Source organism: Sphaerodactylus townsendi, linkage group LG05 (assembly GCF_021028975.2).
Source record: "Sphaerodactylus townsendi isolate TG3544 linkage group LG05, MPM_Stown_v2.3, whole genome shotgun sequence".
NCBI lineage: Eukaryota > Metazoa > Chordata > Lepidosauria > Squamata > Sphaerodactylidae > Sphaerodactylus > Sphaerodactylus townsendi.
The window spans coordinates 91,752,493-91,779,311 of record NC_059429.1 but is presented as its reverse complement, the minus strand read 5'-3'; the positions used below and the strand labels follow the sequence as shown (position 1 = coordinate 91,779,311).

The 26,819-nt window shown below is 42.5% G+C and overlaps 1 protein-coding gene across 1 annotated transcript; it reads right to left on the bottom strand.

The window, feature by feature from the left end:
- Window positions 1-3,055: 3,055 nt before the first annotated feature.
- GUCA1B (guanylate cyclase activator 1B) lies at window positions 3,056-26,330 on the bottom strand. The gene is made up of 4 exons (XM_048495861.1): window positions 25,919-26,330; window positions 14,236-14,385; window positions 4,273-4,387; window positions 3,056-3,499 (listed from the first exon to the last, which is right to left on the bottom strand). Exons 1-4 carry the CDS (start codon window positions 26,120-26,122, stop codon window positions 3,372-3,374), a joined length of 597 nt encoding a protein of 198 aa, XP_048351818.1. The 5' UTR covers window positions 26,123-26,330; the 3' UTR covers window positions 3,056-3,371.
- Window positions 26,331-26,819: the final 489 nt, after the last annotated feature.

Here is a 26,819-nt window from a genome sequence, read left to right as displayed (position 1 = left end):
AACCTTTGGCGCACATGTGGCCTAAGGTAAGGCCAAATCACAACCACAAAAAGGCCAGGTAGGCATCATACAGTGATGAAGTGATTTTTGTTGTTCCATTTCAAGTACTGCATGAACCCACAATTGTAATTCCACTAGTATATTCTGTCTAATACGATATTTTAGAAACCCTTGCTTACAACTTCACACCTGCATGAGTTAATCAGGAGCTCTGATGTTCCACATTCCCCAAATAGGGCAAAGTTATTGTTATGGATAGTTCAAAATGTATTTGATTGTAAGTAGCTGAAAGTAAATAAAGTTGATATATCTGGGGTCACTCTCAAGCATCTCTCCTATTCTGTATCCTTTCCTCAAAACTGTGCTCACTGTAGCAGCATCAGTGCATTGAAATGTGGAGCTTTTACGTATTGAGTGGCTGCCGTCTGGACTTCAGGTATTGGTTTCCACTGAAAGTGGAAAATTTGGGAGTGAATGCCTCTGAATGTAATTTTTTTGCTAATTATATATAGAATAATGACAACTGTTCAAAATGTGAAAGTTCAGAATTTACACATGTGTGAAGTCACTGAAAACCCATATTCTTAAAACTAAGATGACAAAAAAGTGTTGCAAATAAAGTGTGGTATTTACTAAAGAAAAAGCTAAGTTTTACAATGAAAGGCCACGGGAGAAAAATTAAAGCAATTGTTGCAACCTCCTTTATAGGAGGTGTTTTTAAAAAGAAAATTGATTACACTTTACTATATTGTAATTTCAAGTTGGAAATATTTTCCTTCAGTAGACTGACTGCACACTATTGCAAATATAAACTATCTTTGCATTTGGCCCTTCTCCTTATGCAGGTACTTTGCTCTTCTAGTGTTTCCACATTGGCACCAAACTGTAGGTCATGTTGTGCAAAGGCTGAATACCGATGCCTAACTGACCCACAAGATTTATACCACGTTGCAAATGGGTGTTACAGCAAGCTGTGGCATGCAAACAGCTGACAAATGATCACTGGTGTGATAACTCCAAAGCCTACATGGGGCCACATCATTCCATGCTAGTTCTTTATCTTTACAATATCCAAAGGAACTTCCGCTTCTGCTGTATCAGAGATGTGCATGTGAAAGGTGCAGGCACTAGTCTTTTCCATGCACCCTTATATAATCAAATGTCAACAGAACACCCGTCCAATCTATCTTGATCTCATAAGCTTTGTTCTCACAAACAGCAGATTAAGTGGTAAACCTGTGCCTGGGCTATACTATATGAGACTGCAGAAGGCTCATATAATTGACAGTTCCTCCCTATTAAAAAAAAAAAAGAGCCCAGGCCCTTGCACACAGAAAACTAGATGGATTAGAAAGTTTTCTAGCATAGCATTACCTAGGGTTGCCAATCTCCAAGTGGGACCTGGGATCTCCCAGAATTACAAGTGATCTTCAGATGATGGAAATTTGTTTGCCTGGAGACAATGGCTACTTTGAAGAGTGGACTCTGTGGCGTTATGTCCTGCAGAGGTCCCTCCACCAAACTTTGCCCTTTCCAAGCTCCCTCCTCCCTGCCAGTCTCCAGGCAACCCTTACATGCTAGTTTTATCTTTGCAGGGATTGTTGGGTGGGGGGAGGGAATGGAATGTTCCATCATGTGTGTCTACATTTGCAGACTGAAGTAGTGTAGTCCAGTAATAGGTTCTATTGCCTTATTTACTATCTATAAGAATTAGGTCTTATTACTTGAATGTGCATCAGGCCATTCGAATAAAATGAGTTCTCCTGTATTGGAAGGGATTTAGTAACTATAATGATATATCTGAGGCTATACACTAAGAATTAACTGTTGGCTGTTCACCATTCACAAAATGTTTCAGGCTCAGCAACTGTGAAAGATCACCACACATTCATCTATAGCTATTATAAGTAACAATGACAAGACTATATTGAGGATTCACAAATACAGACCTTTGCCCCATAAAATTCTCATTACTGCCTCTTACTCAAGACACAGACCCAATTCAGATGCTACTTTCCAATATTCTAAATATGACAGGCATGTGCATTGGATTCTCTGAACATGACACCTGAACTTAGCAAACTATAGTTAGCTTTGAAACCACAATCTGAAATTTGTAACTCATGTGGGTTTGCAAACCAAGGTTTGGAGGCAACCACCATGAGCATCAACTATAGTTCGCTCAATTTTGACAGCATGGTAAGCTTCCAATTCCAGTACTGGGAGAGGGATCATTGTATGAGATGGGTGGAAGGTGTGTGTGATCATATGGCACATTCCTGATCTTCCAACCATAGTTTGAAGCACCATCTGAATTGTTCCAAAGTTTGCTCAGCTGCATTGGAACTTCTGCAAAGTGAATGGCTCCAACTGAATTCATTATGTGGGGGAAGCTCCCAAAGACAATGAATGAGTGGACAAAGAAAAAAAGTCAGAAATCATTAGTTGCATCCAACCTCAATATCTTGTACTTCATCTACCCAGGCTTTTCAGATTAATTAAATACAATATTTTGCTGTGACCATAATATTTTCAGTGGGACAATTACTGTACACATTTACTTTACACAGTAAACAGGACCATTAGAACACAACCTATATATCAAAACAGTCTAGTTCTCCTTTAAAGACTGTTACAAAAGCACTTCCTTTGTTTCAGTAGACTTATGTCTCTTGCAGTAAACTTACGCCTCCATACTGATCTTGTCACTCACCAGTCACTTTGTGTGTATCCAATGCCACTGAACTTTCAGGTGAAGACTCTTGTAGTTTCATTAATCAGGATGCAACCATAAGTGCAAGCCAATAAGCCAAACAGCAAGTATTCATATGTTCTCCAGTCTATCTGGAGCAGCAGTGGCGTAGTGGTTAAGAGCAGGTGCACTCTAACCTGGAGGAACCAGGTTTGATTCCCTGCTCTGCCGCCTGAGCTGTGGAGGCTTATCTGGGGAATTCAGATTAGCCTGTACACTCCAACACACGCCAGCTGGGTGACCTTGGGCTAGTCATGGTTCTTCAGAGCTCTCTCAGCCCCACCTACCTCACAGGGTGTTTGTTATGAGGGGGAAGGGGTAAGGAGTTTGCAAGCCCCTTTGAGTCTCCTTTAGGAGAGAGAGGGGGGATATAAATCCAACTCTTCTTCTTCTATCTAGTCAGCAGTGGTCTTCAGAAGTTAGCCCTCCACATTGCTTTCAGAATGCATGGGTGGATGCTTGGTTTGTATGGATGCTTGGTTTGTTAGAATTGCCTGAAGTATTGTTCTGGATACTCAGATGATTCTAACATGAAATGATGTGCTCACTTGACGATAACATCTGGAAATGCAGCACTCTGAACCTTTTTCTTGTTACACTTCCCAAGTTATGTAGGCAACTATTCAAACTCTGAATTTTTCTTTTGTGCAACAATCCATCCACCTGGATTCATATCCATATGTAACATCTTCATCACCCACTTGTCTTTCCGCGCTCCATCAATGAATTCATCCAGAGATAACTGCCCTAGAGAATCAATCCAAGAGAAAGGTGGTGTCAGTGTGTCAAAGATGCAAAAGAACAAATAAAATCCTGTATATTCTGAATGTGCACATCAGCGCTTATGCAATACTCTATTGCTGCCAATGCATTAATCAAGATCCTTTCCTCTGTCACCTATCTACATCATTTTCACTGGACAAGAGAGGAAAAGAAGGATGGAGGGTGAGAGTTGACCAAATTCATATGTTGGCAGCATCTACAGATGAAAATTCTTTCATTCTTCATTGGACAACAATTACCAAAATGTCAAGACTGAGTCATTTCAGGTTCTCATCAATCAGAATTGTGAGTACTGAGTGTGAAAAAGATCCAGTTTACTTTTTTATTTTCAGAATCATAACAGTGAACTTTTTGTTTGTTTTTGCACTCCTCTCAATGAGAGAGCTAAAGTGAACCTGAACAGGACAAGCCCAGTGAAGGCTCTACAATCTGAGCCAGAGGAACCACAAAGCACAACTTTTGGATTGATAATCAAAATGCTGTAACATTTGGCCCAGTTCCAAATTGAAAATAATGGATAAAACAAATTTGAAGAACGATATCAGATCATGGTTCAAAAATTTATATTTGGGAACATGCTAAAAATTTCAATGAATTGGTCCTTGCCAGTCTAGAGTTCTAAAATGGAAGAATATTACTTTGTTGATAACAAATTTCAGTGAACCCATTAAAAAATGTGCCAGGCTACAGTGTTCCAAGTAGGGGCACCAATCTCATTCTAACAGCATACAACTTACCATCTCCATTCTGATCCACTAACTGAAATATCCTGTCAACAACTTCCACTGGAGTGAGATGGGGACCCTCTGCTACTTCTTCAGGATGGCATATTTTTTTTAGTTTGTAAATAGCCTGGAAGGAAGAAGACCAGTTATGAAAGAAGTAATGTTAATGGAAAAGCAAACCTAAAAAACGACTGTGTGATTCTGAGGTAAAGCTGTAAAACATAATCAGAAGACTGTACATCACAGACAAAAAGCAACAGGAAAAAACATCCTAGTGTAATTTGTGGTTTCAAGAGAGAAAGGATCCCTACCATGATCAAGGTGGCTTTATACAGGCAAAATTAAGCTTATTTCTTTCTGTGCTATATTCTCTACTCCAGTGATTGGTGTAGAGGTGTATCTAGACAAACTGGAACCTGGGGACAAAATCTGAGTTTGGTGCCCCCCCCCCCCCCGGTATGGGTGGCCACCCTCCCCCACCACGACCAAACAATGATTTTTTGCACCAGCTCACAAAAACACCTCCCACCGCAAGAACATTCCCCATCAACTCTCTTTCCTAATTTTGTCCTCACACCAACGCTATGAGGTAGGTTGTTAGCCTAAGAAACAGCTCCAGGCCAGTGCAAGTGGGTATTAAGCATGTATATCTCTCACAAATCACCCCCAGCAAAACATTTACCAAACAAACATCAGCATCATCTTTCACAAATCATCCCCACCACAACAAAAGATACATGGCTCTCTCCCCACCAACTCTCTTTCCTAATTTTGTCCTCACACCAACCCTATGAGGTAGGTTGTTAGCCTGAGAAACAGCTCCAAGCCAGAGCAAGTGGATATTAAGCATATAAGTCTCTCACAAATCCCCCCAGCAAAACATTTACCAAACAAATGTCAGCATCATCTCTCACTAAACACCTCCAGTGGAATCCACCCCTAAACAGCATCACTTTCAATGGTGGTTAAACTAGGGACCCAGATTCTTCTTTTAAATCCACCTTAAAGGGATAATCTGGGGTTCCCAGTTAAAACAACATTGAACTGAGCTAAATCTAACAGGTTTCTAGCATCACTTTCAATGTTTAAACTGGGGACCTCAGATTCTCCCTTTAAATTCATGCTGAAGGGGTAGATTTAAAAGGAGAATCTGGGGAAATTTGGAGGGTACCTGCTGTCAGGGGTGCAATTGTTAAGCTAGCAGCACCAAGCTTTCAGAGTATCTTTAGGAGATTCTCCTGATGATACCACCCAGGTTTGGTGAAGTCTGGTTCAGGGGGTCCAAAGTTATGGACCCTCAAAAATGTAGCCCCCATCTCCTATTAGCTCCCATTGAAAACAATGGTGATGGGGGCACCCCCTTTGGGAGTCCATAACTTTGGACTCCCTGGACCAAACCTCACCAAACCTGGGTAGTATCATCAGAAGAGTCCTCTGAAAAATCCCTGAAATTCTGGTGCTGCTAGCCTAAAACCTGCGCCCCCTGCAGGCCAATAACTGAAAAAAAAACACTAAAAATACAAAAAACACAAACCTGAAATTTTTGCGCCCCCCTCCATGTGACCGGATGGGGGTGCCCAGGGACATTTGACGTCACATGTCCCCATGGCAGATACGACCCTGGTTTGGTGGGATATCTAAGGGAATTAAATGCTCCTGTTTCTGAGCATTCTGTTTAAGAATTTAGAGATGTGCACAGAAATTGTATTTAGATCATTTTCATTTCATTTCATTTCATTTTTTAGCATTTTTGTTTCTTTTATTATAGTTATTGCAATGGCCCAGATAGTAAGCTAATCAGGTGGGGTCTTCAGTTGCAAGATTACAAGTTCGATGTTGTTCACATCAAGAGAAAGGAAAACACGGGGGCTGACACTTTCTAGAAGGTACACCTAAGGTGTAGGTAACTGGAAAAGTCACATGAAATGTTTTATGAATTGCATATTGTATTAATTGCATATTGAATGTATTTATATATTGTTAATGGTATTTATAATGTGACTTGTTAAGGTAAAAACACACATACACTAGCAGTAAAGTCCACTGTACAAACAAATACAACAGGCTGTGAAAAGCTGCTGATGGGAACAATGCCCTCTGAGGGGAGCAACTTCTGCCTTTCTTTCCTCCCTGGCTCTATGTCACCAGCTCCCTCCTTTTCTTTCTGGAGAAACAGCCTGGCTTCCCTATTCCTCATCTTCACAGGCACCCTGCTGCTGGATCCCAGCATTGCAAAGGGGGTGAGGAACCAGCAGGGTGCCTGTGAATATGGGGAGAATTCTCCCCAAATCCATAAGAATCCCCCCCATTGCAAAGCTGGATCTAGCTGGTGGAGAGAGCCACCACATGGGCAATCCCCCTCTCTGAAGATGTTAGCTACAGATGCAGGTGAAACGTCAGAAGAAAAAGTCAGGAGAAAGGGACTTGATGGGCTTGTACCAGTCCAGGTGGGAGGACAGCTTGCTGCTGCTGCTGCCCCTCCTGGCCCTGCTTCTTCTTTGGGGGGAGGATGGGCAAGGTGAGCTGTGTCAGGCAGGGCAGGGCAAGTTGGTGGGCCAGGTGAGGCAGTGAGCAGTGCAAGGCGGCAAGCGGTGAGCCTGGCAAGGCAGTCTGAGCGAGGAGGCAAGCAGGAGGTAGATGTGGGCTGGTGTCAGGCCAGGCAGGAGGGTGCTTTGTTGCCCTGTGGAGCTCTGCTTGGTTTTTGGGGGGCGAGTGAGCAGGGGACTGGGACACCAGAACACGTGGAAGTGAGTTGTAACTATGCATTTTATCCTTAGCGAATTACGTCTTAGGATGAGGAGCAAACATAGGGTAAAAGAGGTGATAGGCCTGCTGTTGAGTGAAAATGGAGAAACTCTGACAGAGGACAGAGAGAAAACAAACAGGCTCACTGCCTATTTTGCCTCAGGTTTTCCCCCTGAAGAACAGAACAGGTCCATCTAGAGATGGCAGCAGGCAAGACATGATGTCTGGGCTGCTGGTTGGCATGGACAGAGAGGTTTGTTGAGGTTCTTGGCTGCACTGGATGAGTATAAATCTCCTGGTTCAAATGGTGTACACCCAAGAGTGCTCAAAGAACTTTCTAGAGAGCCAACAGAGTCTTTGTCCATCATCTTCAATGCCTCTTAAGGGATAGGAGACTGAAGGAGAGCAAATATTATCCCAACCTTCAAAAACAGGGGGCAAAGATGACCCAAAATTACAGCTGGAGAATAATAGTCTGACCTCTTTCCCCTGGAAAATATTGGAGCAGACTTTCAAGGTCTTTAAGCGTCTGAAGGACAATTTAAGGTCTTTAAGCGTCTGAAGGACAATTTGGTGACCCATGAAAATCAGCACAAATTTTTCCCCAACATGCCCCGCCAGACCAACCTCATTTCCTTTGATTGAGTGAGAGGACTACTGGGTTGTGTATATTCTGTAAACAATGTTTACATTGATTTCAGTAAGCTTTTGACAAGGTTCTCCATGATGTTCTGATAGGTAACCTGGAGGACTGTGGACTGGACTCTAAGGCCCCTTCTGCACACGCAAAATAATGCATTTTCAAACCACTTTCACAACTGTTTGCAAGTGGATTTTGCTATTCCGCACAGCTTCAAAGAGAACTGAAAGCAGTTTGAAAGTGCATTATTCTGCATGTGCGGAATGAGCCTCCAATAGTTAGGAGAAGAAAGTTGGATTTATAGCCCCCTTTCTCTCCTGCAAGGAGAGTCAAAGGGGTTTACAAACTCCTTTCCCTTCCCCCCTCACAACAATCACCCTGTGAGGTAGGTGGGGCTGAGAGAGCTCAGAAGAACTGTGACTAGCCCAAGCTCACCCAGCTGGCATGTGTTGGGAGTGCACAGGCTAATCTGAATTCCAGATAAGCCTCCACAGTTCAAGTGGCAGAGTGAGGAATCAATCCCGGTTCCTCCAGATTCTAGAGTACACCTGCTCTTAGCCACTAAGCCACTGCTGCTTATGTGGACAGGGAACTGATTGGAGTAGCACACTCAAAGAGTAGTTGTCAACGACATTTTATCTGCTAGAGGGAAATATCCAGTGGAGTGCCACAAGACTCAATTCTGGATCTAGTACTTTTCAATTATTTTTAAATGTTCTGAATAAAGGGATGGAAGATTTGCAGATGACACCAAACTGGGAGGAACATCCCCGAATGGAGATAGAATTCAATGAGATCGGAACATACTAGAAAAGTGGGTAGATGTGAACAAGATACAATTCAACAAGAATAAGTGCAGAGTTTTATATCTGAATAACAAAAATGAGTTTCCTTGAGCAGGTCTCTGGAGGGGCAACATATAAATTCCCTAAACAAATAAAATAAATCAGTGTCAACAACAGCTAGACAGATGACTCCAGCAAATCCACAAGCAGAACAATATCCCTTCTTTTTTGTTTTCAGCACATGATATTCCGAGGTACCTCCGTGCTCTACTGAGTTAATAGCCACTGCAAATAGAAGATTGTACACTGATCAATTGTTTAAATCTGTTTCAATTTTTATATTTGCAGAAATTTTCTATTACTTTATTTAATTATTTAATTTAATTATTGATTTATTATTTATTTAAAGCATTTTTATGCCACTTCCCTCCTGCTCTGCTCAGGGCCCACAAGGCAACAAACATAAAAAACGTGGAAACATTTAAAGATACAGTTAAAATTACAAAAAAGTTCAATTAAAACACATAAACAACACTAGAAGGAGGGTCAATAGCCATTATTGGGTATATGCTTGATGAAACAAAAAAGTCTTCACCGTCTAGTGAAAAAGATTGATAAATGAAGACAGATAACTCTCCTCGAGGAAAGAGTTTCAAAGTTCTGGAACCAGACTAATCAAAGGTATATTTCTAAAACTAAATTGGAACTTGCCTCAAGTTCTTTCAGGGAGAAAGGTAGGGAAACATGCTTTTAATTGATTGCTAAAAACCCTAAATACACTTTTTCCTTATAAGTTAATATAATTTAGTCATTGATAGTTGCAATTTCCCTTTTGACCATAAAATCTACTTTATTTTTACTTTCTTTACTATTACATACAAATGACAGTAATCTCTGCATCAAAAGTTTGAGGGATAGATGTGTTTAAAATTAAAAGAGATGAATCCTAGAAGATTAGAATCCAGGTACCAGTATTTCTCTATCTGGGACAGAGAATGGCATAGCAAAATAGAAGACACTAGGTGGAAGAAGCTGCACCCCAAAATACCCACTTTAGGTGAGTTTTGTTTGTGATAATCCTGTCAACAATATCATATTCAGGGCTGGGATAGAAATGTCTCCCTTAGTTCTGTTGGTGTCCTGCTTGCTTAAAACAATTTTTTTGGGGCGTGGCATAAGCACACACGTTTGGAACACTATACTAATGGAAGCTATTAATGTGGGATGGGTGTATGGAGAAGAAAATCAGTGGAAAGTTAGCCATCCTCCCCTTTGCGACTGCTTCTGTCCAAGTCATTCCTCCTTTATTTACTTTTCTAATTTAAACGGTCAATTGGGCTACTGCCTACTGTTACATAAATGTACCTACAGCTTGGGTCATAATGCAATGTGAATTGAGTAGACTGATCTGTGGGAGCATGATGAATGGCTGGGCCTGCTCTTTGACAACAGGTTAGCGTCAATGGCCTCTGAGCTCTTACCCTTCTTAATCCTTCCTACTCCATCACCCACCCATTCTTCAGATACACTTCTCTCTCTCTTGCTTTCTGATCAATACTTCTTACCAGCCTTTTACTAAGTTCCTTGAATAAATTTTTTAGTTAGCATCACGACCATTCAAAGACTTCTGAATTCATCACTTCCCGCTCTCCGCAGGTATGAGGATTCTGTGTCACAGTCTCTTGTTTCCTTTCCTTTCTTCCTTTTGATCGTCTGCTGCTCATAGCAACAGCTATGTTTGGATGTATGTCCCTTTAGCAGACTGTGGGTTGATTCTGCCATGGATAAATCCCTACTGACCTTAAAACTAGGGTTAAATTTACATATAAGCCTGATTATATAGGTCATCAGCTTCTTACACTCCTGATGCTTATGACTCACCCTAAGATGACAGGCTAGCTCAGTAAAGACATTAAGATTTAATTTTAGCTCTGCAGGTGTCTAGGTCAATTTGGGGACAAAGAGAGGGAGGTTGGGTTTGAACATTACAGCTAATTTTGGTGCTCTTTCTAGAGGATGGTTAAACTTAATAATTCTGCTTTTGCCAAGCGTAATCCTTTCTCCTAGGCTTTTAAAAATAATAACTGGGGTAGCAATCTTTGTGAGATATTTTCAGTTGCTTCTTTACACAGTTTGCTGTCTTCACTGAATGTAGGGGCTCTCAAATCACACAGCATTGCTCTTCAAGGCAAACATGTGGCATTGGGCATTGATCTGACAGTCCAGGATTAAGGATGGCTGGGGCAGCCTTCACATGGCAGATGGCTGCAGATGCTTGGATGGTGGCAGCAAAGACTGGGTGGTAGCCACCTAGGCTGGTCTTGAGAAACTTTCCACTGAGGTTCAATGGCATGCTGAACGGGGTAGGAAGTGACTGTCAAGGGATAAATACAGCAGGGCCCAATATCTCATTGGTGATATGCTGGCAGGATAATATTGGTGGTGGGTTCCATTTTGGGGTGAAGTTATTGCTGGTAAGGGTGGAATCAGCACAAGGTAAGCCAATCAGAGTTATAAAAATCCAACCAGCCTGGATCAAGATTCCGCCCTTCCCAAAACCTGCAACCTCCACAAGGGAGGAGGAAGAGGATTTGGTAGAGGATGTTATCAATCTTTTCCTTTTGTGGCTTGAGGTCCCTTCTGAAGGGGCATGGGAGACTTGGCCAGTAGAAGTTCACAAAAAAATAGGATAAGTAACAGCATGCATATGAACACTTCTGCTCTTACAAAATACCCTTGTTCACTTGTGAATACTGGTATCTATCTACAGCATGGACTTTCCAGCATTAGCACAGTTCTAGTGTTTTGGTAGTAGTGCTCATCATCAGGCACTAATTAGTTAAAACCTGTGATGACAACATTATCATTCCTTTTACATTCTATTAAAACCAGTCATTCCCTAAAGATGTTTTGTCTGAGTCTCATTCTTCAGCAGCACTCGACGGCTGGGATCTCTGCACGACCACCTAAGAATCCCACTCAAGGGTGTATCTACAGAAAATGGTGCCTGAGGCAAGCTCTCAACCTTCCCACCCCCCGCCCCACAACCAACCTCCTGAGATCTGAATAGTAGGCACCTATTGATACATACCAAGACTGCATCAGCCTTTTTTGTTGCTATATCACATTGGATGCTCATATTTTACTTACTGTCCACCCACACCCCAAGATCCTAATCATTCACACTGTCACTCAGTAGTATATTCCCCAACCAGAGAAAAAATTGGGGGGGGGGGGAAGGGGGAAAGAGAAAAAAGGGGAAAGAGAGAGATTGGAGGGAAGAGGGAGATTGCCCACATTCCCCTCTGCCACTGTGCACACCGCAAAAAAAAAAGCCTTGAGTTTAAAATTACGCTTAACTTACTTCCAGGAGAGTAGCTTTGTGTCTGGGAAGAGACTGGCGGTAACAGGCCCAGGACAGCATTATTTTTCTAGCCTTGTTTTTGCCCTCACTCTTCTGAGCTCTTGCTTGCCTAGAAGTAGGCTAATTTTAACTAGAGATTTTGGGGTGGGGGGGTGGGAGTGGCAGCAGGGGAAGGAATGAAGGCCATTTTTCTCTTCCCCACCTCAGCCAAAAAAAACCCCCTCTGGTTGCTTTAAGATTAGCATATTTCTAGACAACTAAGCCAGGCTAGATCAATCAGGGTGGGGGCTCTTCCTGCACCCTCCAAGCAGTGTTTGAGGTTCAAGCCCCCTGTCCCCCGATATGCATCTGATCCCACTCCGCTGGCCCAGCCAAGATCAATTCATGTTTCTTAAGGCTATTATGGAAGCAGGGGAGTGCATTCTGATACAACCAAGCAGAAAGGATACCTGAAAAATATGTTATTGGTATTTTGGGGTACATTCAGAATCCCAAAAAATACCAGGGATTTTTTCAGGGTACTAAAAAAAATGGTCCCCAAAATCCCAGAAATATTCAGGATTAATTGGGAAGTTTGGGAACCAGCATTTGCAGGCTCCCAAGCAGGGTTTTTCTCCCTCTCCCTATTTTTCTTTGTTTTTCTTTGTTTCTGTGTTTCCTTGCATTTTTATCAGCTTGCCAAGCTGCCTCCCTGTATTTCTATATTTTGTTTTCTTTGCTAGAGCTGCCTTGTGTCTCCCCCCCCACCTCCCGCTTGGACTTGTTCTGCTATGATTCTCCAGTTTGATATTACTTTTGCACTTCCAGAGTGGCACTGTGTTCTGCTGGACTTGTGCACATTGCCATTGTGTCTGGTGGGCTTGCAAAAGTGCCTCCCCTCACCTGGATTTTCCACTGAAAAGATTATCTGGTTTGATTTTGATTCTGTTTGGATAGGCCCATTGGTTTGTGGTTCTACTAGTTCTACTACTGTATCCTGCAATGGTTCTGGTGGGACTATTGTGCTGGTTCTTCCATAGGAGAAATTTGACCAGTAATTACTGTTTCCAGCTGTAGCTTTGCCCTGAATACAACTTGGAGGTTTTCCCCCTCTCTATAGGAAATAATGGAGGATGGCTGGAAGCACCCTGAGTCCATAGAATTTGGGGGGTTATTTAAATGATAGGCACAAGCAGCATAGCTGCAATTTTGGTGCTTGTACCTTTAAAAACAACCATCACTTACCCAGAAAGTTTTCTCATAGAGAATAATAAACTGAAAAATTTGGAAACTCAAAAAAATAAATAATCTGAATACTATGCCAATATTGGAATTTGGGCAAACTGATTTTTTGTGTGTGTCTAATATACCTAAATCCAAAAATTACATTTTTTGCAAGCCTCTAGTTCTTTCCTCTAGCCAAACCATGTCATCAAACTGTCTAACACTAGAAGAAAACCAGACTACTGCATCATCTGTGTCATACCTATAAACTTTTGGAAAGTGAGGCAATAAAGAAAGATATTTAGGATTACATCCTTTATGTTGAAGCCTCACTGTCACTACTATATAAGTTATGATTCATATAAACCTACTAATAACAGTGCGTGCGTGCGCTCAAGCATGTGTAGATTAAACCATTTACATACTATCATGAAATCAATGTTACTGAGTGAATACAAGCAAAAATATTAAAATTATTCTCATCAAAGTTCATATTTTTATAATAATGTAATTTCAGAAACCTTGGGTGAAATGATCAGAGCAAAGGCATAGTTAAGATATATTTTCAAAAAGGAGGAATGAATTATTTACTTTATGTGCATGCTTTTCTCATTAAAAGCTAAAGAATTAACATGTCTGCTGTACTAAGATCTCATGCCTTCCCATAATTAGATCTTCCATGTCTTTATAAACAGAATACATTTTGCACATTTACTCCAAGCCAAAATGGTTTATATCAGTGGTTCTCAACCTTCCAAACACCGCGACCCTTTAATACAGTTCCTCATGTTGTGATGACTCCCAACCCTAACATTTATCCATTTTACAGATGGAGAACACTGATGCAGAGAGTCTTAGGCGACCCCTGTGAAAGGGTCGTTCAACCACCAAAGGGTTCGTGACCTACAGGTTGAGAACCACTGGTTTATATGCAAACTACCACCCTGGAGCTATGGAACTAGGTGGCATATCCTTATACATAATTGGCTAAGGGATGGAACATCTGATGACGAAACCCCAGCCAATGGGTGTGCAGGACTCATGACATTCCATCCTGTCCCCGCCCACCTTCCCCCAACCCAGGAGCCTCCCCTACCCCAAACAATATGGGCTGCTTTCCTGGAGGGACGAGGAGTGGGGTCCTCCACCCTCCCTCTCCTTCTTCTTGAGCCCACTTTATTTTAATTTCAAATGGGCTTCAGCACTAGTCTAGTAATAAATGATATATTTCTACTTACCTCAACTATTTCTAAAAGTTCAGTTTTGTCTATGCAACCATTCCCATCTTTGTCGTACACTTTGAAGGTCCATCTTAGTTTGTGTTCCAATTTTCCTCGCAAAACAAGATTCAAGGCAGCCACATATTCTAGGAAGTCAATGGTGTTATCCTATGGAGACAAAATAGAAATTTAATTTTGAAAAGCTCAAGTAATTTCTATTTCCTTTAAATGGCATATAGACCAGTGTCCATTTATGGCTTTGATAACCCCATAGAATAAACAATTTGACTATTTTTTTTCTTGGAGAGGAGACAAACTGGTTTTTTTTTATATTCTGTGTTTTTAAAAATTTCTAAAATGATAAACTAACTTGAGCCACAAGTGAAAAAGAATACCTATATTATAATAAGTTAATAAAAAGACTAGTCATAACTAGTTCAGACATTTGTAAATGCTGAATACAATTTACAAATATCTCTGGGGATCAAGCATAGGCAGAGCTGCAATGGGGCGGGGGTGCCACGCCCCAGGCATGTGCCATTGGGGTCATGTCTGCTATACCCCTCCCCCTTCCTGCCCCCCACTTACCTCAGTTTGAGTTTGCTGCTGCCTTAGAAAAAGCACCCTGCTGGGAACTACACTTCCCAGGAGACCTTGCAAGCCCCACAGGAGTTTGGGCTCGCAAGGTCTCCTGGGAAGTGTAGTTCCCACCAGGCTGCTTTTTCTAAGGTAGCAGCAAACTCTTAGCAGCAAACTCATGAATTGCTAGGACATCTAAAGTATTAAGGTGAGTGGGGGGCGGGGCCAGGTGCCATTTTGCCCCAGGCACCATCCCCCCCCCACGGCACTGGGATCAAGCCACAAGAAATCATTCCCAAGTCAACCTTCAATTTGTGAGAGTGCTGCATGTTGTTTGAGCCTCACAAATCACTACTCAGAACAGTGGCAGCATCCATGGAAATGCTAGATCATCTTACATTCTCAATGCAAGTAACTCCTCAAACACACTTGGGAAATGTAATGTATACAGATAGTTAGGCACATTTAGGCAGTAGAATGTTCAGTGCCCACAGGGTTAATCTGGAACTCGCCATGATTGGCTGAGAAAACTGCACAGCATTCTTTAGCATTCATGATTGGTTGAGAAAACTGCACACCAGAGGACAGAGAGTTTTGAAGAAATAACTGAATTGAGATCCAGAGAGAACAGTTATTCTGTTATAGCTCTGTTCTCTGATAACTGAGGGCCAGTTCAAAGTGAGCTGTGCTACTTCAATTAAGGGCCAGGAAGGACAGATTTAAGATATGGAAGGTCCTAGAGTTCACCATAACACTGATTAATCACACTGGAGGCTTGGAAGTTTTCTATGAGGAGAACCCCATTCAGATATAGAGCAAGGAAGCTCCTGAAGGAGGAGTTTTATAGAGAGAGTATTGGAGCTTCCTGAGGGAGACCAGCCATCCTTCTATGAGAAGCACTGTGTGAGAGAGACATTCTAGTAGAGAGACTGTCTTAGAGTTAGTGTTTAAGGAACTGTGTGAGTTACACTTACCTGAGGGTAGAAATTGAGGTTTTTAAATAAAGGGCTAGAAAGCATAACAGAACATTGTAACACCTATATGGCAGTACCTAAATGTTTTTATCTAGAGTTCAAGTGACTGTAACGATAGGAAGGCACTAAGATGGTGACCTCTATGAAAGTTATACCATTTGGAAAAACAGTTATGGAAACAACTTGTAAACAGTAACCTCTCAGCAACCAGCATTCCTTTACCAGTAAAGCTCTTTCACTTGGTTCCTATACTTAAAATCTTCTAATTTAATGGTTCAGCATTACAAGCCTCTGGTGCCAATTTATTATTTCTTATCAGAAACAAAATGGGTTATTTTGGGGTTCATTCAGAGCAGCTCCTATGCCTAACTGAAAAGCGCCATTGATGCACAGCTAAAGAATATTTTGACTGCTTAAGAGAATTATAAATGCGGGAAAACTTAAAAAGTAATCCAAACTGTCAAATACCCTCTCCATATTACTAAAAGTCTGTTCTGACAGAAGGAAAGAGAAAAAAGCAAGCAAGCTGCTCAGTCAGAGCTGTATCGTTCATTACAGTTCTTCTTTCTCTTCTCATTTTTGGAGGGAAAATTCCCTTAAGGCACTGGGCAGGCACTTGAGGGTACCCCTTTTCATATGGGTGTATATGTGATAGAATTCCTCACATATAACAATTTCTTACCATTCAAATAAGCTATAGGACATTGAAAGTCAATGCGATTTACTGTAGCAGTTCGAGTTGCTGGCTTGTTTTATGAATTTGTTTTTACTGCCTGTACACAGGTGTTGTGCAACTTTATGTGCTCAGAATTTGCTGGTAACCGTCCAAAAGGTGGGAAACCATCTAAAAGCAACATTCTGAAGAACTAGCAAGTTTGCTTAACACTTGGCAACATTTAACTTAGTCCTAATAAAAGTTGTTACACTACTGTTGCTTTGGGATTTTTATGTGTCAGTGGGATATCAAAAAGTGAACTCTAGTCCCTGAAGGAATTTCCAAGCAAGGCAGTAATTTCTGGCTAGGCTCAGGAATTCTTGACTCACCTCTCATCTCAGCTTGTGACCTTGTATGGAAGGATGTTGAGTATATTGGGTGGAGATCGTAATTCCACAGAGAAGTATAGGTTTGTGGTTGAAACAGTATTTGATTACTTTCATTGTTCATGCAGACAAAACTCATTTGCCTGGGACAATGCTCCTGGTATAACTGCTTCTGAATCTTGATTGTGTAAGTAAGCTACAGGTTTTTCTTAAATGATCTAAAACATTTCTATCCAGTCTCTCAATAAAATGTCTTGAGATAGTTGACAAAAGCCTCATAAAAATACACATGATTATCAGATCATCAGTTTGAGAAAGGAATACACCCAAGCCACAACAAAAGTAGTTACAGCGACAGATGACAGAATAAAATCCAAAATAATAATTACTTATCATAGAATCTACGAGTTGGAAGCAGCCAAACAGGCCATCTGGTCCAATGCCCTGTTCAACACAGGATTAGCCTAGAGCATTCCTGACAAGTGTTTGTCCAGTCATAAGAACATAAGAAAGAGCCTGCTGGATCAGACCAGAGTCCATCTAGTTCAGCACTCTGCTACTTGCAGTGGCCCACCAGGTGCCTTTGGGAGCTCACATGCACGATGTGAAAGCAATGGCCTTCTGCTGCTGCTGCTCCTGAGCACCTGGTCTGCTAAGGTATTTGCAATCTCAGATCAAAGAGGATCAAGATTGGTAGCCATAGATCGACCTCTCCTCCATAAATCTGTACAAGCCTTTTTTAAAGCTATCCAGATTAGTGGCCATCACCATCTCCTGTGGCATCATATTCCGAACACCAATCACATGTTGCGTGAAGAAGCGTTTCCTTTTATTAGTCCTTATTCTCCCCCCCCCCCCCCCCGCATTTTCAATGTATGCCCCCTGGTTCTAGTATTGTGAGAAAGAGAGAAAAATTTCTCTCTGTCAACATTTTCTACCCCATACATAATTTTAGAGACTTCAATCATATCCCCCCTCAGACGTCTCTTCTCCAAACTATAGTCACTGTAATGGATATAAATTATGGGCAAGATGCTGAGGGGGAACTCACCACTTCACTTGACAGCCGATTCCACTGCTGAGTTACTTTTACTGTAAAAAAATTATTCTTGGAATCCAGTTAGTACCATCCCACCCATAATTTATACCCACTAGTGTGAGTCCTGTCCTCTGCTGTCTACAGAAACAGTTCCCTGCCCTCCTCTAATTGGCAGCCTTTCAAATATTTAAAGAGAGAAATCATGTTCCTCCTCAGTCTTCTCTTTTCCAGACTGAACATTCCCAAGTTATTCAACCGTTCCTTGTGGGCCTTGGTCTTCAGGTCCCTGATCATTCTCATCACTCTCTTCTGCATCAGCTGCATTTTATCCACATCCTCTTTGAAGTGAGGCCTCCAGAACTGAACACAGTACTCTAGTGGGGCCTGATCAATGCAGTATGCAGCACGACTATCTTGAGATTTAGACGTTATGCCTCTGTTGATACACCCTAACGCCCTGTATTAGCCTTTTTTGCCACGTCATCACACTGAATGCTCATATTCAGCTTACAGTCCACCCATACCCTTAGATCTTGTTTACACACACTGCTACCTAGAAGTAGATCCCTCACCCAATATGCATACTTCTCATTTTTATTACCTAAATGTGGAACTATACATGTGTCCTTGTCAAACTGCATCTTGTTCACATCTGACCACTTTTCCAGCATCTTTAGATCTCATTTAATTCTATCTTTATCTTTCAGGGTATTCGCTATTCCTCTCAAATTGTTGTCATCTGCAATTTAATGAGCAGTCCCTCCACCCCATCATTTTAAAAAAATATTAGCAGCATTGCCCATTGTGGGGGGAAATGCAGTGGGTTCTAGAAAAGCAAGGGCAAGCAAGCATTGACTCCCCCAAAATAGGCTTTACTGGTGCATCACCTGCCCCTCGCTCTTCCCTGGGCCAGTCACTTTCCACCTACTTGGGTGTTGAAGGTGGTGAAGGGTGGTGAAGGGTGGTGCTGGAGGGTTGAATGGGGCTGTTTTGTGTGATGGGAGTGTGGCTGGGAATGGGGCTATTTGGGGCTGTTGAAGGGGGGGAATGTTGTTGTTTGTGGGGTATGGAAAGGGGAGGCTTGGGGCAGGGAAAGGGCGGAATGGGAAGGCTTGGTGCAGCGGGAGGGTGGAACAGAGAGGCTTTAGATAAGGAGAGGGTGGAATGGGTTGTCGTAGGGAAGGGTAGAATTGGGAAGTTTGGGCCTGGCTGAGGGAATGCTTCTTGGGGGCTGGGAGATTACAAGTGGGGGAGTGAAAAGCCTAGGGCTTTGGGAGGGGGCAGTGAGTGACAAGGTGGTGCTGGTCACCTCATCATTTGTGTCAGTGGGTGGGGACAGAGAGGCCTTCTGGAACCCCCACGGAGCATCAGCAGATTACCACTGGTGCTCTGAAGGGCCTGGTTTGGTTGTTGGGTGAGCAGGCAGGGGAACAGGGCTTCTGCCCAGGACCTGTGGAGCATCGTCAGTTTACTGCAATTACCATACAGGGGCCAGCTTGGTGGGAGGGAAAATGGTGGGGCTTCTGGCGGGCCCATGGAGCATCGGAGGGTTTCTGCCAGTGCTCTGCAGGGCATGGTTTGGTCATTGGAGGGTGAGAGTGGGTTTGAGATGGAGGGCTTCCACTGGGGCTTGTGGGGTATTGGTGGCTTACTGCCAGTGCTCCACATTGCCTGGATTGTTGTGTTGGGAGGTGCTTGGAGGACAGGTGGAACAACAGGGAGATTGTTGGGGTTGGGGCAACAGGCCCTTAGTTGGAGAGTGGTTGGAGAGCGAGTAGGTCAACATGGAAGTTGTTGTAGGGTGGGGCAGCAAGCCACAAGGAGCCACTTTCCTGTCATGGCTGCTTGGTGTTGGGAGGGGCACTGGAGGGCAAGCAAGGCAACAGGGAGGCTGTTCAGGGGGCAGCAGGGAAGCAGTCCACAAACTGTCGCCTCCCTACCATGGCCACTTGGTTGGGAGGGAGGGTTGGAGGGCAGATGGGGCAACGAGGAGGCTGGCAGGGTGAAGGCCCACAAGGCATTGCTTCCCCACTGCAGCGACTCGTTTTTGAATGTGACGACAAACCCTCAACCAAAGGGTGTTCACTCTGCATGTTACTGAATTATATAGGTAAAAATGGAAACGTAGTAGGCCTAGAACTGAGCCCTGTGGCACCCTACTAGATGAAATGCCATTGAAGATCAGTGCAATTTTATGAGAAGCTATCTTATATTTTAATACCCAAGTTGGGCAAATCTTTGGATACTTCAATCTGGTGACTAGAGCTGAAAACAGGCGAGACATATATCTCTACAAACCTGAAAAGGGATGCAGATTTTCAGAAAAAAACATGAAATCTTTAAAAATGATTTTTAAAGTACTAGTAGCTTTAAGCAATAGATTCTGTCAGTGGCTGTTGCTTGGCAACCACATCAATCCAGCTTTCAGCTGGTATAAGTAAAAGGCATGGGGAGTCCTATTCTAGCCTTGCAGGGAGGAATTACTGGGGCTGGGAAAAGAGTTACCAGCTCCATGTTCAGAATTTTTTTAAAAAAATTTTGTGGTGAAATCTGAAGACAGGGTTTGGGGGAGGAAACAGGCCTCAGCATGGTATAAAACCAGAGAGACCATCTGAAGGCTGGCAACCCTAGGTCCCCTGAGGAAAAAAATGGTTGCTTTGGAGGGTGGAGACTATACTTTTATCCCGCTCTGAAGTCCCTCCCCTCCTCAAACCTCACCCTCCCCAGGTTGTACCCCCCATCTCCAGGTATTTCCTAACCTGGAGTTGGCAACCCTAACTCTTTCCTATTTAACAACCAATCAAATTTAATCTGTTCTTCTCCTCCATTTCTGGCAGCCTCTGCTTAAGAAAACTGTGGCTTAGTTGTGTGGTTCCAGCTACTACGGCAGGCCCACTTGCATTGAGGGAATCTCCAAGGATTTGTGGGGTGGCACCTCACTTCCCCTGTATCACCTTCCCTACCCTATTTCCTGTTTATGGCCTCTCGCTTTTCCTTGCATTATTCTCTTCTCAGCTGTTCACCAACCTACCTTTCATGTGCCACCCATCTTCAACTATAATTTTTGGAAGGATCAGCAATCTTCTTGCAACTTGGCAACCCCAACGATGCCCACCAAACACAGAACACAGTCTCATGAGATCTCACTTACATTTATCGCTTAAACCTACAGATATTTATCCTATTATTTGGGGGGGGGGGGTTCTCCCCTTTCCTTATCTCCTTACCTTTTTCTGTCCCTCCCGCCCCCCTCTTCAGCTTTTTCCTCCTGGCAGCCCCTCCTCTTTTTCTATTCCAGCCCCTCCATTTTTACCCTTCCTCCCTTCTATCATTGACCATTTTTCTTTGTCAGCCCTATGCAGATATTGAAGCTAGGAATCCTCAGCAATGATGGTTGCAGGTTGCTCAGCAATCCAAAAAATGGCCACCAAGATTTCACGAAGTAGTCTCACAGGATTTCAATGGCGCACTTTTCTTGAAGAAACAGACATTACTTTTTGACTTTTGGGATTTTCTACCCCTCCCCCCCAAGTATTTTTTTCATTTATATTTTTCTGCAAATCCCGAGCTTTCCCTTAGGTTTATAAACCACCACCACCCCATATACACACACCATCTGTCCCTGGGCCCATTGGGTGAATTTTTTTATCCACATTTTATGGCCTGGCTCAGAATTATATCTGATTATTATATTTTAGTGACTAGGGATTTCTTCCCAAGTATTAACACACATCTGTTTGTTGATTCTCCTGTCCTTGATACAGAGCACAGCTTCATTGCTTCTTATTTTTGTAATCATTTTTAAAATCCAGAAAGTGTCATTGTACCACCTCTCTTCCTCTCAGCATTCAGTTCTCCTGGCATGTTTTAGAATCTTTGCTGGCTCTCTCAAGTGCAATTGCTACAATGGAATAGGCAAGTAATAGAGGAGGAAGGAGGAGGAGTTTGGATTTATACCCCCCCCCCTTCTTTCCTGTAAGGAGACTCAAAGGGGCTTACAAACTCTTTTCCCTTCCTCTTCCCATAACAGACATCTTATGAGGTAGGTGGGGCTGAGAAAGTTCACAAAGAAATGTGACTAGCCAAGGTCACCCAGCAGGAATGTAGGAGTGGGGAAACAAATCTGGTTTACCGGGAGTGGGAAATCAAATTCATTCCTCCATATTACCGTCCACGTGCTCTTAACCACTACATCATGATGGCTCCCAGGTTGGAAGGTAGTAGTTAAAATCAGAGGCGTAGCTCCAAGGGAATGGGGGGGCGACACACTGGGTGCATGACCCTGTGGGGGTGTGGCGAGGGCATTCTGGGGGGAGGTTGCACCAGTACACCGGACACTTTCCCCCCTTGCTACGCCTCTGGTTAGAATGCTGAACTAGGATCTGAGATCCCCTGATTAAAATTACCACTTTACTCCTGATTCATGACTCACTCTCGCACCATCACTTATTTCATTAGAAAAGATTGGGCAAATAGAACCACGTGCACCACTTTGATTTCCTAGGGGAAAGGGCAACATTCAACGTGATTACATAGACAGCTACAGGATGCTAGACATCTACATGAAACTGCTGGGAGAGATCATTGGGGAGTATAGAATAATGTGCCACTAACGTGCAAATTACACACAGCTCTACTTCTCTTTATCAGCTAAGTCAGATAGGGCTGTGAAAGTCCTGAACAGGTGCCTGGAGATGGTAATGGGTTAAATGAGAGCCAATAAACTGAATCTCAATCCAGACAAGGCTGAGGTTCTGTTGGTTAATGACAAAAAGTGCTTGAGGACTGAGGAGCCAGCCTGACCCAGAGAAGGCTGCACTCCCCTTGCAGGAACATGTTTGTAGGTTGGGGATACTGCTAGATCCTAGCCTAAAGTTGAAGCCCTGCTGGGGGGGTGGGCAGGGCAGTCTGCTGTCCCTGGCCTCAGAGAGCTGCTTTTATAAGCACTGAGGCTGGGGGGGGAGCTTGGGGAGGCGTGGCCACACCCCCAGAGGCGGGTGGGGGTGTGGTCCCACCCCCCGAACCCACCCCATAAAAAATCTATACCTACGTCCCTGGTTTCCAGGCATAATTCAAAATGCTAGTCAGCTTTAAAGCTCTAAATTACTCAGGGTCAGGGGCATTGAAGGTTTTCCTCCCCCCATATTATCCAGCATGTCAGTTAAGAACTGTCTCATGTGCTCTGCTCTCTGTACCCATCTTTTCAGAGGTTAAACAGATGACAATCAGAAGTGGCCTTTTCAGCTGAAGCACCTTGCTTACTGCTTTATTTAAGGCTCTAGGCTAAAACATTTCTGTTCACCTTGTAATTATCAGGGTTAGTCTTTTGATATTATTTTGGTCTGGAAATGGTTATTTTAAATTGTGTTCTCTTTTTATGGTCTACATTTTTAAGCTGGACTGAGTTTTAAATGCAGGATTTTGAGAAATATCTTTAAATGTTATGTATTTGTTATCTTGTAAGCCACCTCAGGCAGGTTGCTGGAAAGGTTGCAAAAATTTTTTTCTAACAAAACGCATGATAGATAGATAAGCAAAGCAGGTTGCATAAAACAGTAATGATTAAACAGTGAAGAGAGAATTATACATACTGCTTCCAAGGAGAAAGGGAGGGACAAAAATACACTAGACAGATAGAAAAACAAAAACTGATAGCATATAATTAAGTTGAAAATTAATTGGCGAAGGCGAGTCTATTTAATTTTTTTCTGTCACTACCTATTAGACTGTGACCACAAGCATCCTAAAATTAGTCAGTGGCTTATTTTGCAATAGCTGTCACAAAACTTGTCAAACAGAACCAAAAACAATCTTGTTGCCATTGTTTCATTTTTCAATACAGCCTTAATATTTCATGTTATGCTTTGCTTTCTTCTTCAGCAATTTGTATTACTTATGTCATGGGTCCCAAGTGTGATGTCCGTGGGTGGCAGGTGCCCACCAGTCGTTTTTCTAGCACTAGCCCAGTGTTTTTACAACGCGAGTGGGACCAAGGAGGGCTTTTCCCCAGCAGGGCTTCGATTGGCTATGGAGATTTGACAGGCTATGCAGATTTTTTTTAAACATTGCTTTGGCAACAGAAGCCACCACTGTACAAGGATCTTTACTGTGTGGCTGAAGGTAAGCTGCAGAAGCCATTTTGTGGCTGGCTGAGCCTCCTGCGGTAGACATATCGTGGTAACCATTTTGAGAATGTACACACCACACTGCGTCAGAATTCCAAAGCTGCCCATGGGCTGAAAATGATTGGAGGCTCTGACTTATACTGCACACATTATGAACTTCTGTTTCCTGCTATAGCTTTTAATTGGTGCAGCTGCCAAATGTCATCTTAAATCTATTTGGTCATTAGTACTAACTAGATATGTACCTGGTCACATGACCTCTGTGAAATATAATGAAATGTCTCCACTACCTTTCTTTTTCTTTGCCATCAAGATACAACTGACATATGGCAACCCTCAGTGGGGTTTTCAAGGCAAGAGACATACAGAGGTGGTTTGCCATTGCCTGCCTCTGCATCATGGCCCTGGTATTCCTTGGAGGTCTCTCATCTGAATACTTGTCAGGGTCAACCCTGTTTAGTTTCTGAGATTTGATGACATTGGACTCCGATAGATATTCTCTTACTTTTTTCCTCATTTTTCTCAAATACTCTTCTAAATAAGTATACTCTGTAACACTCATAGTTGATTGGTGTTCTTTCCAAATTAAATGCCATATTCTCATTACAATCCTGCAGAGACTATCCCTGCAGTAGAAGTTCAAAGTAGGCAGTGCATCACAGACTCCTCTTGGAATTCTCACCAGAAAACTAGCCCAGGAAACCCTCCTACTTACTTGCCTCCCTCCCCCTCTTCCCATTTTCAGCAGGCTTTCAATTGATGAGGACAGCATTTCAGTGAATTTCTGGTGGCTTTCTAATCTATTTCAGACAGCCTCCTGGAATTCTATCCATTGCTGCTACTTCACCATTACACACCTTTGCACTTGAAAGCCCCTCCCTCCTTGGAATTTGCAGCTTAAGGTTTCACAACTAGCCCTTTCTGAAATCATTTTTTTGTTATTCCCATTATTTGCTGTTAGTTTATGGCACACTTAAAAAAAAGAAAATATCTACATTGCAAGTAATAGACATACAACATTAGGAACACATGCTTCTACCGTCTTTTTTATTGTGATCAGTCTTTGAACATAAGAACATAAGAACAAGCCCGCTGGATCAGACCAGAGTCCATCTAGTCCAGCATTCCGCTACTCGCAGTGGCCGACCAGGTGCCATTGGGAGCTCGCATGCAGGATGTTTGAATTAAACATGCCTTGATTTCAGTCAGCTACTTAAAAATAATGACGGGATTGCATTGTATAACATTTTAAAACAATCGAGCACCCAGAAAATCAGAGTCATTATCCTTCTGTGAGTAAGCCCCACTAACTAACATATTTCTAATACACTGGTTTAAGATTCTCTCCACCTTCTGGTAATGATAGGATGTTTCATCAGACAATTAATTGTTGCCCAGTTAGACTATTATATTACTATTACTGTCTGTGATTCACTTTTAGGTGTGTGCACCAAGGCATTACCATTTGTTTTCTTTCAGAATTTCTTTTTGCTGTGGGAACACTATGCATGAAGTTCCCAGAGAAGTTCACTGGGGTTCATGAAAGCTGCTTTTGAAGTGGTGGGGGTGCATAGATGTTTTGGACTGAAGCCATAATGACTTGTGTTCATAAATATTATTGAATCAGATCTACAATTCACAGATCTTTGGTAAAATATCGATTCTTAATATTTGGTAGGCAAATCAGAGGGAAATATTTAGAGGGAAAAAGCTGGCCTCTGCAGGAAAGTTTAACTAAACAACAGCTACTCATTTAGATCTCTCTCCCATTGTATGAAGTACTGGGTAATGTAATCTGTCTCCTGTGACTCGGGAACATTTGTCACTTCTGTTACATAAGAGATCTAATAACATGTTGATCAAAAGGGAAACATCACATTTAGAAGATAAACTGAGCCTTCTACATTAGACACAAGTACTGCTTTAATCTTTTGGATACTTACCCCATTCTTATCAAAAGCTCTGAACATATTCTCCACATACTGCTCAGCCTCGTGATTGTTCTGAACCCCGAAGAAGCGTTTGAATTCATGCATGAAGAGAGTACCACTTGGACACTCCACCACAAACTTTTTGTACCATTCTTGCAGTTCAGCCACATCAATCTCAGTTTGTTCCCCATCTTCATTAGTAAAGTGTTGTCCCATGCTTCCTTTGAAATTGGAAGAGACAGAATGATTTTTTTATTTCAGCTTTGCCTTTTCTTCTTAAGTCACTTTTTCTTCTTTCAGTGAATATTATACATTTATGCTGCGTTATTCCACCACCCCTTTCTTCTTCTTTCTGCCTTTCTGGGCTAAAGCTTCTGCTTACCATCCCAATCTCATACTAGCACAGCCTGTAATGGATTCCCTGGCTTACCCCACAAAGGTTAAGAAAAGCTAAAATCATTAGGAGATTCCCTTGTACACGTCACTGAGACTATCATGTCTCAAAGGATTGCCTCACTTAGAAGTGCTCCTGGAGCGGGGTCAATGGAGTTTCTAATGTAAGTCCAAGAAACTGAAATCCCCTCTTAAGAGCTATCTATAACTGTTTTCTCACTGATTCTGTGTCTGAACCACAATTGAACCCATACCTATTGCTCCAGATTGCCATCAGCAATCCATGTTAAAGGACCTCTTGTCACTGTCCTGTTGCTTGCCACAAATCATGTGTGACAATTGCAGATAAAATTCTAGAGAAAGGGTACATGACACAAAGGGCCAAAGACAAGAATAAATATTGTTACCTCAATTGCTAACACAGGTCTGTTTAGAATCCTTATAAGCACTCCACCTTAGTGTCAGATTGGATCCTCCAGTCTTCCAACTGGGGAGACAAGAATAGTGCAATCCACACAGG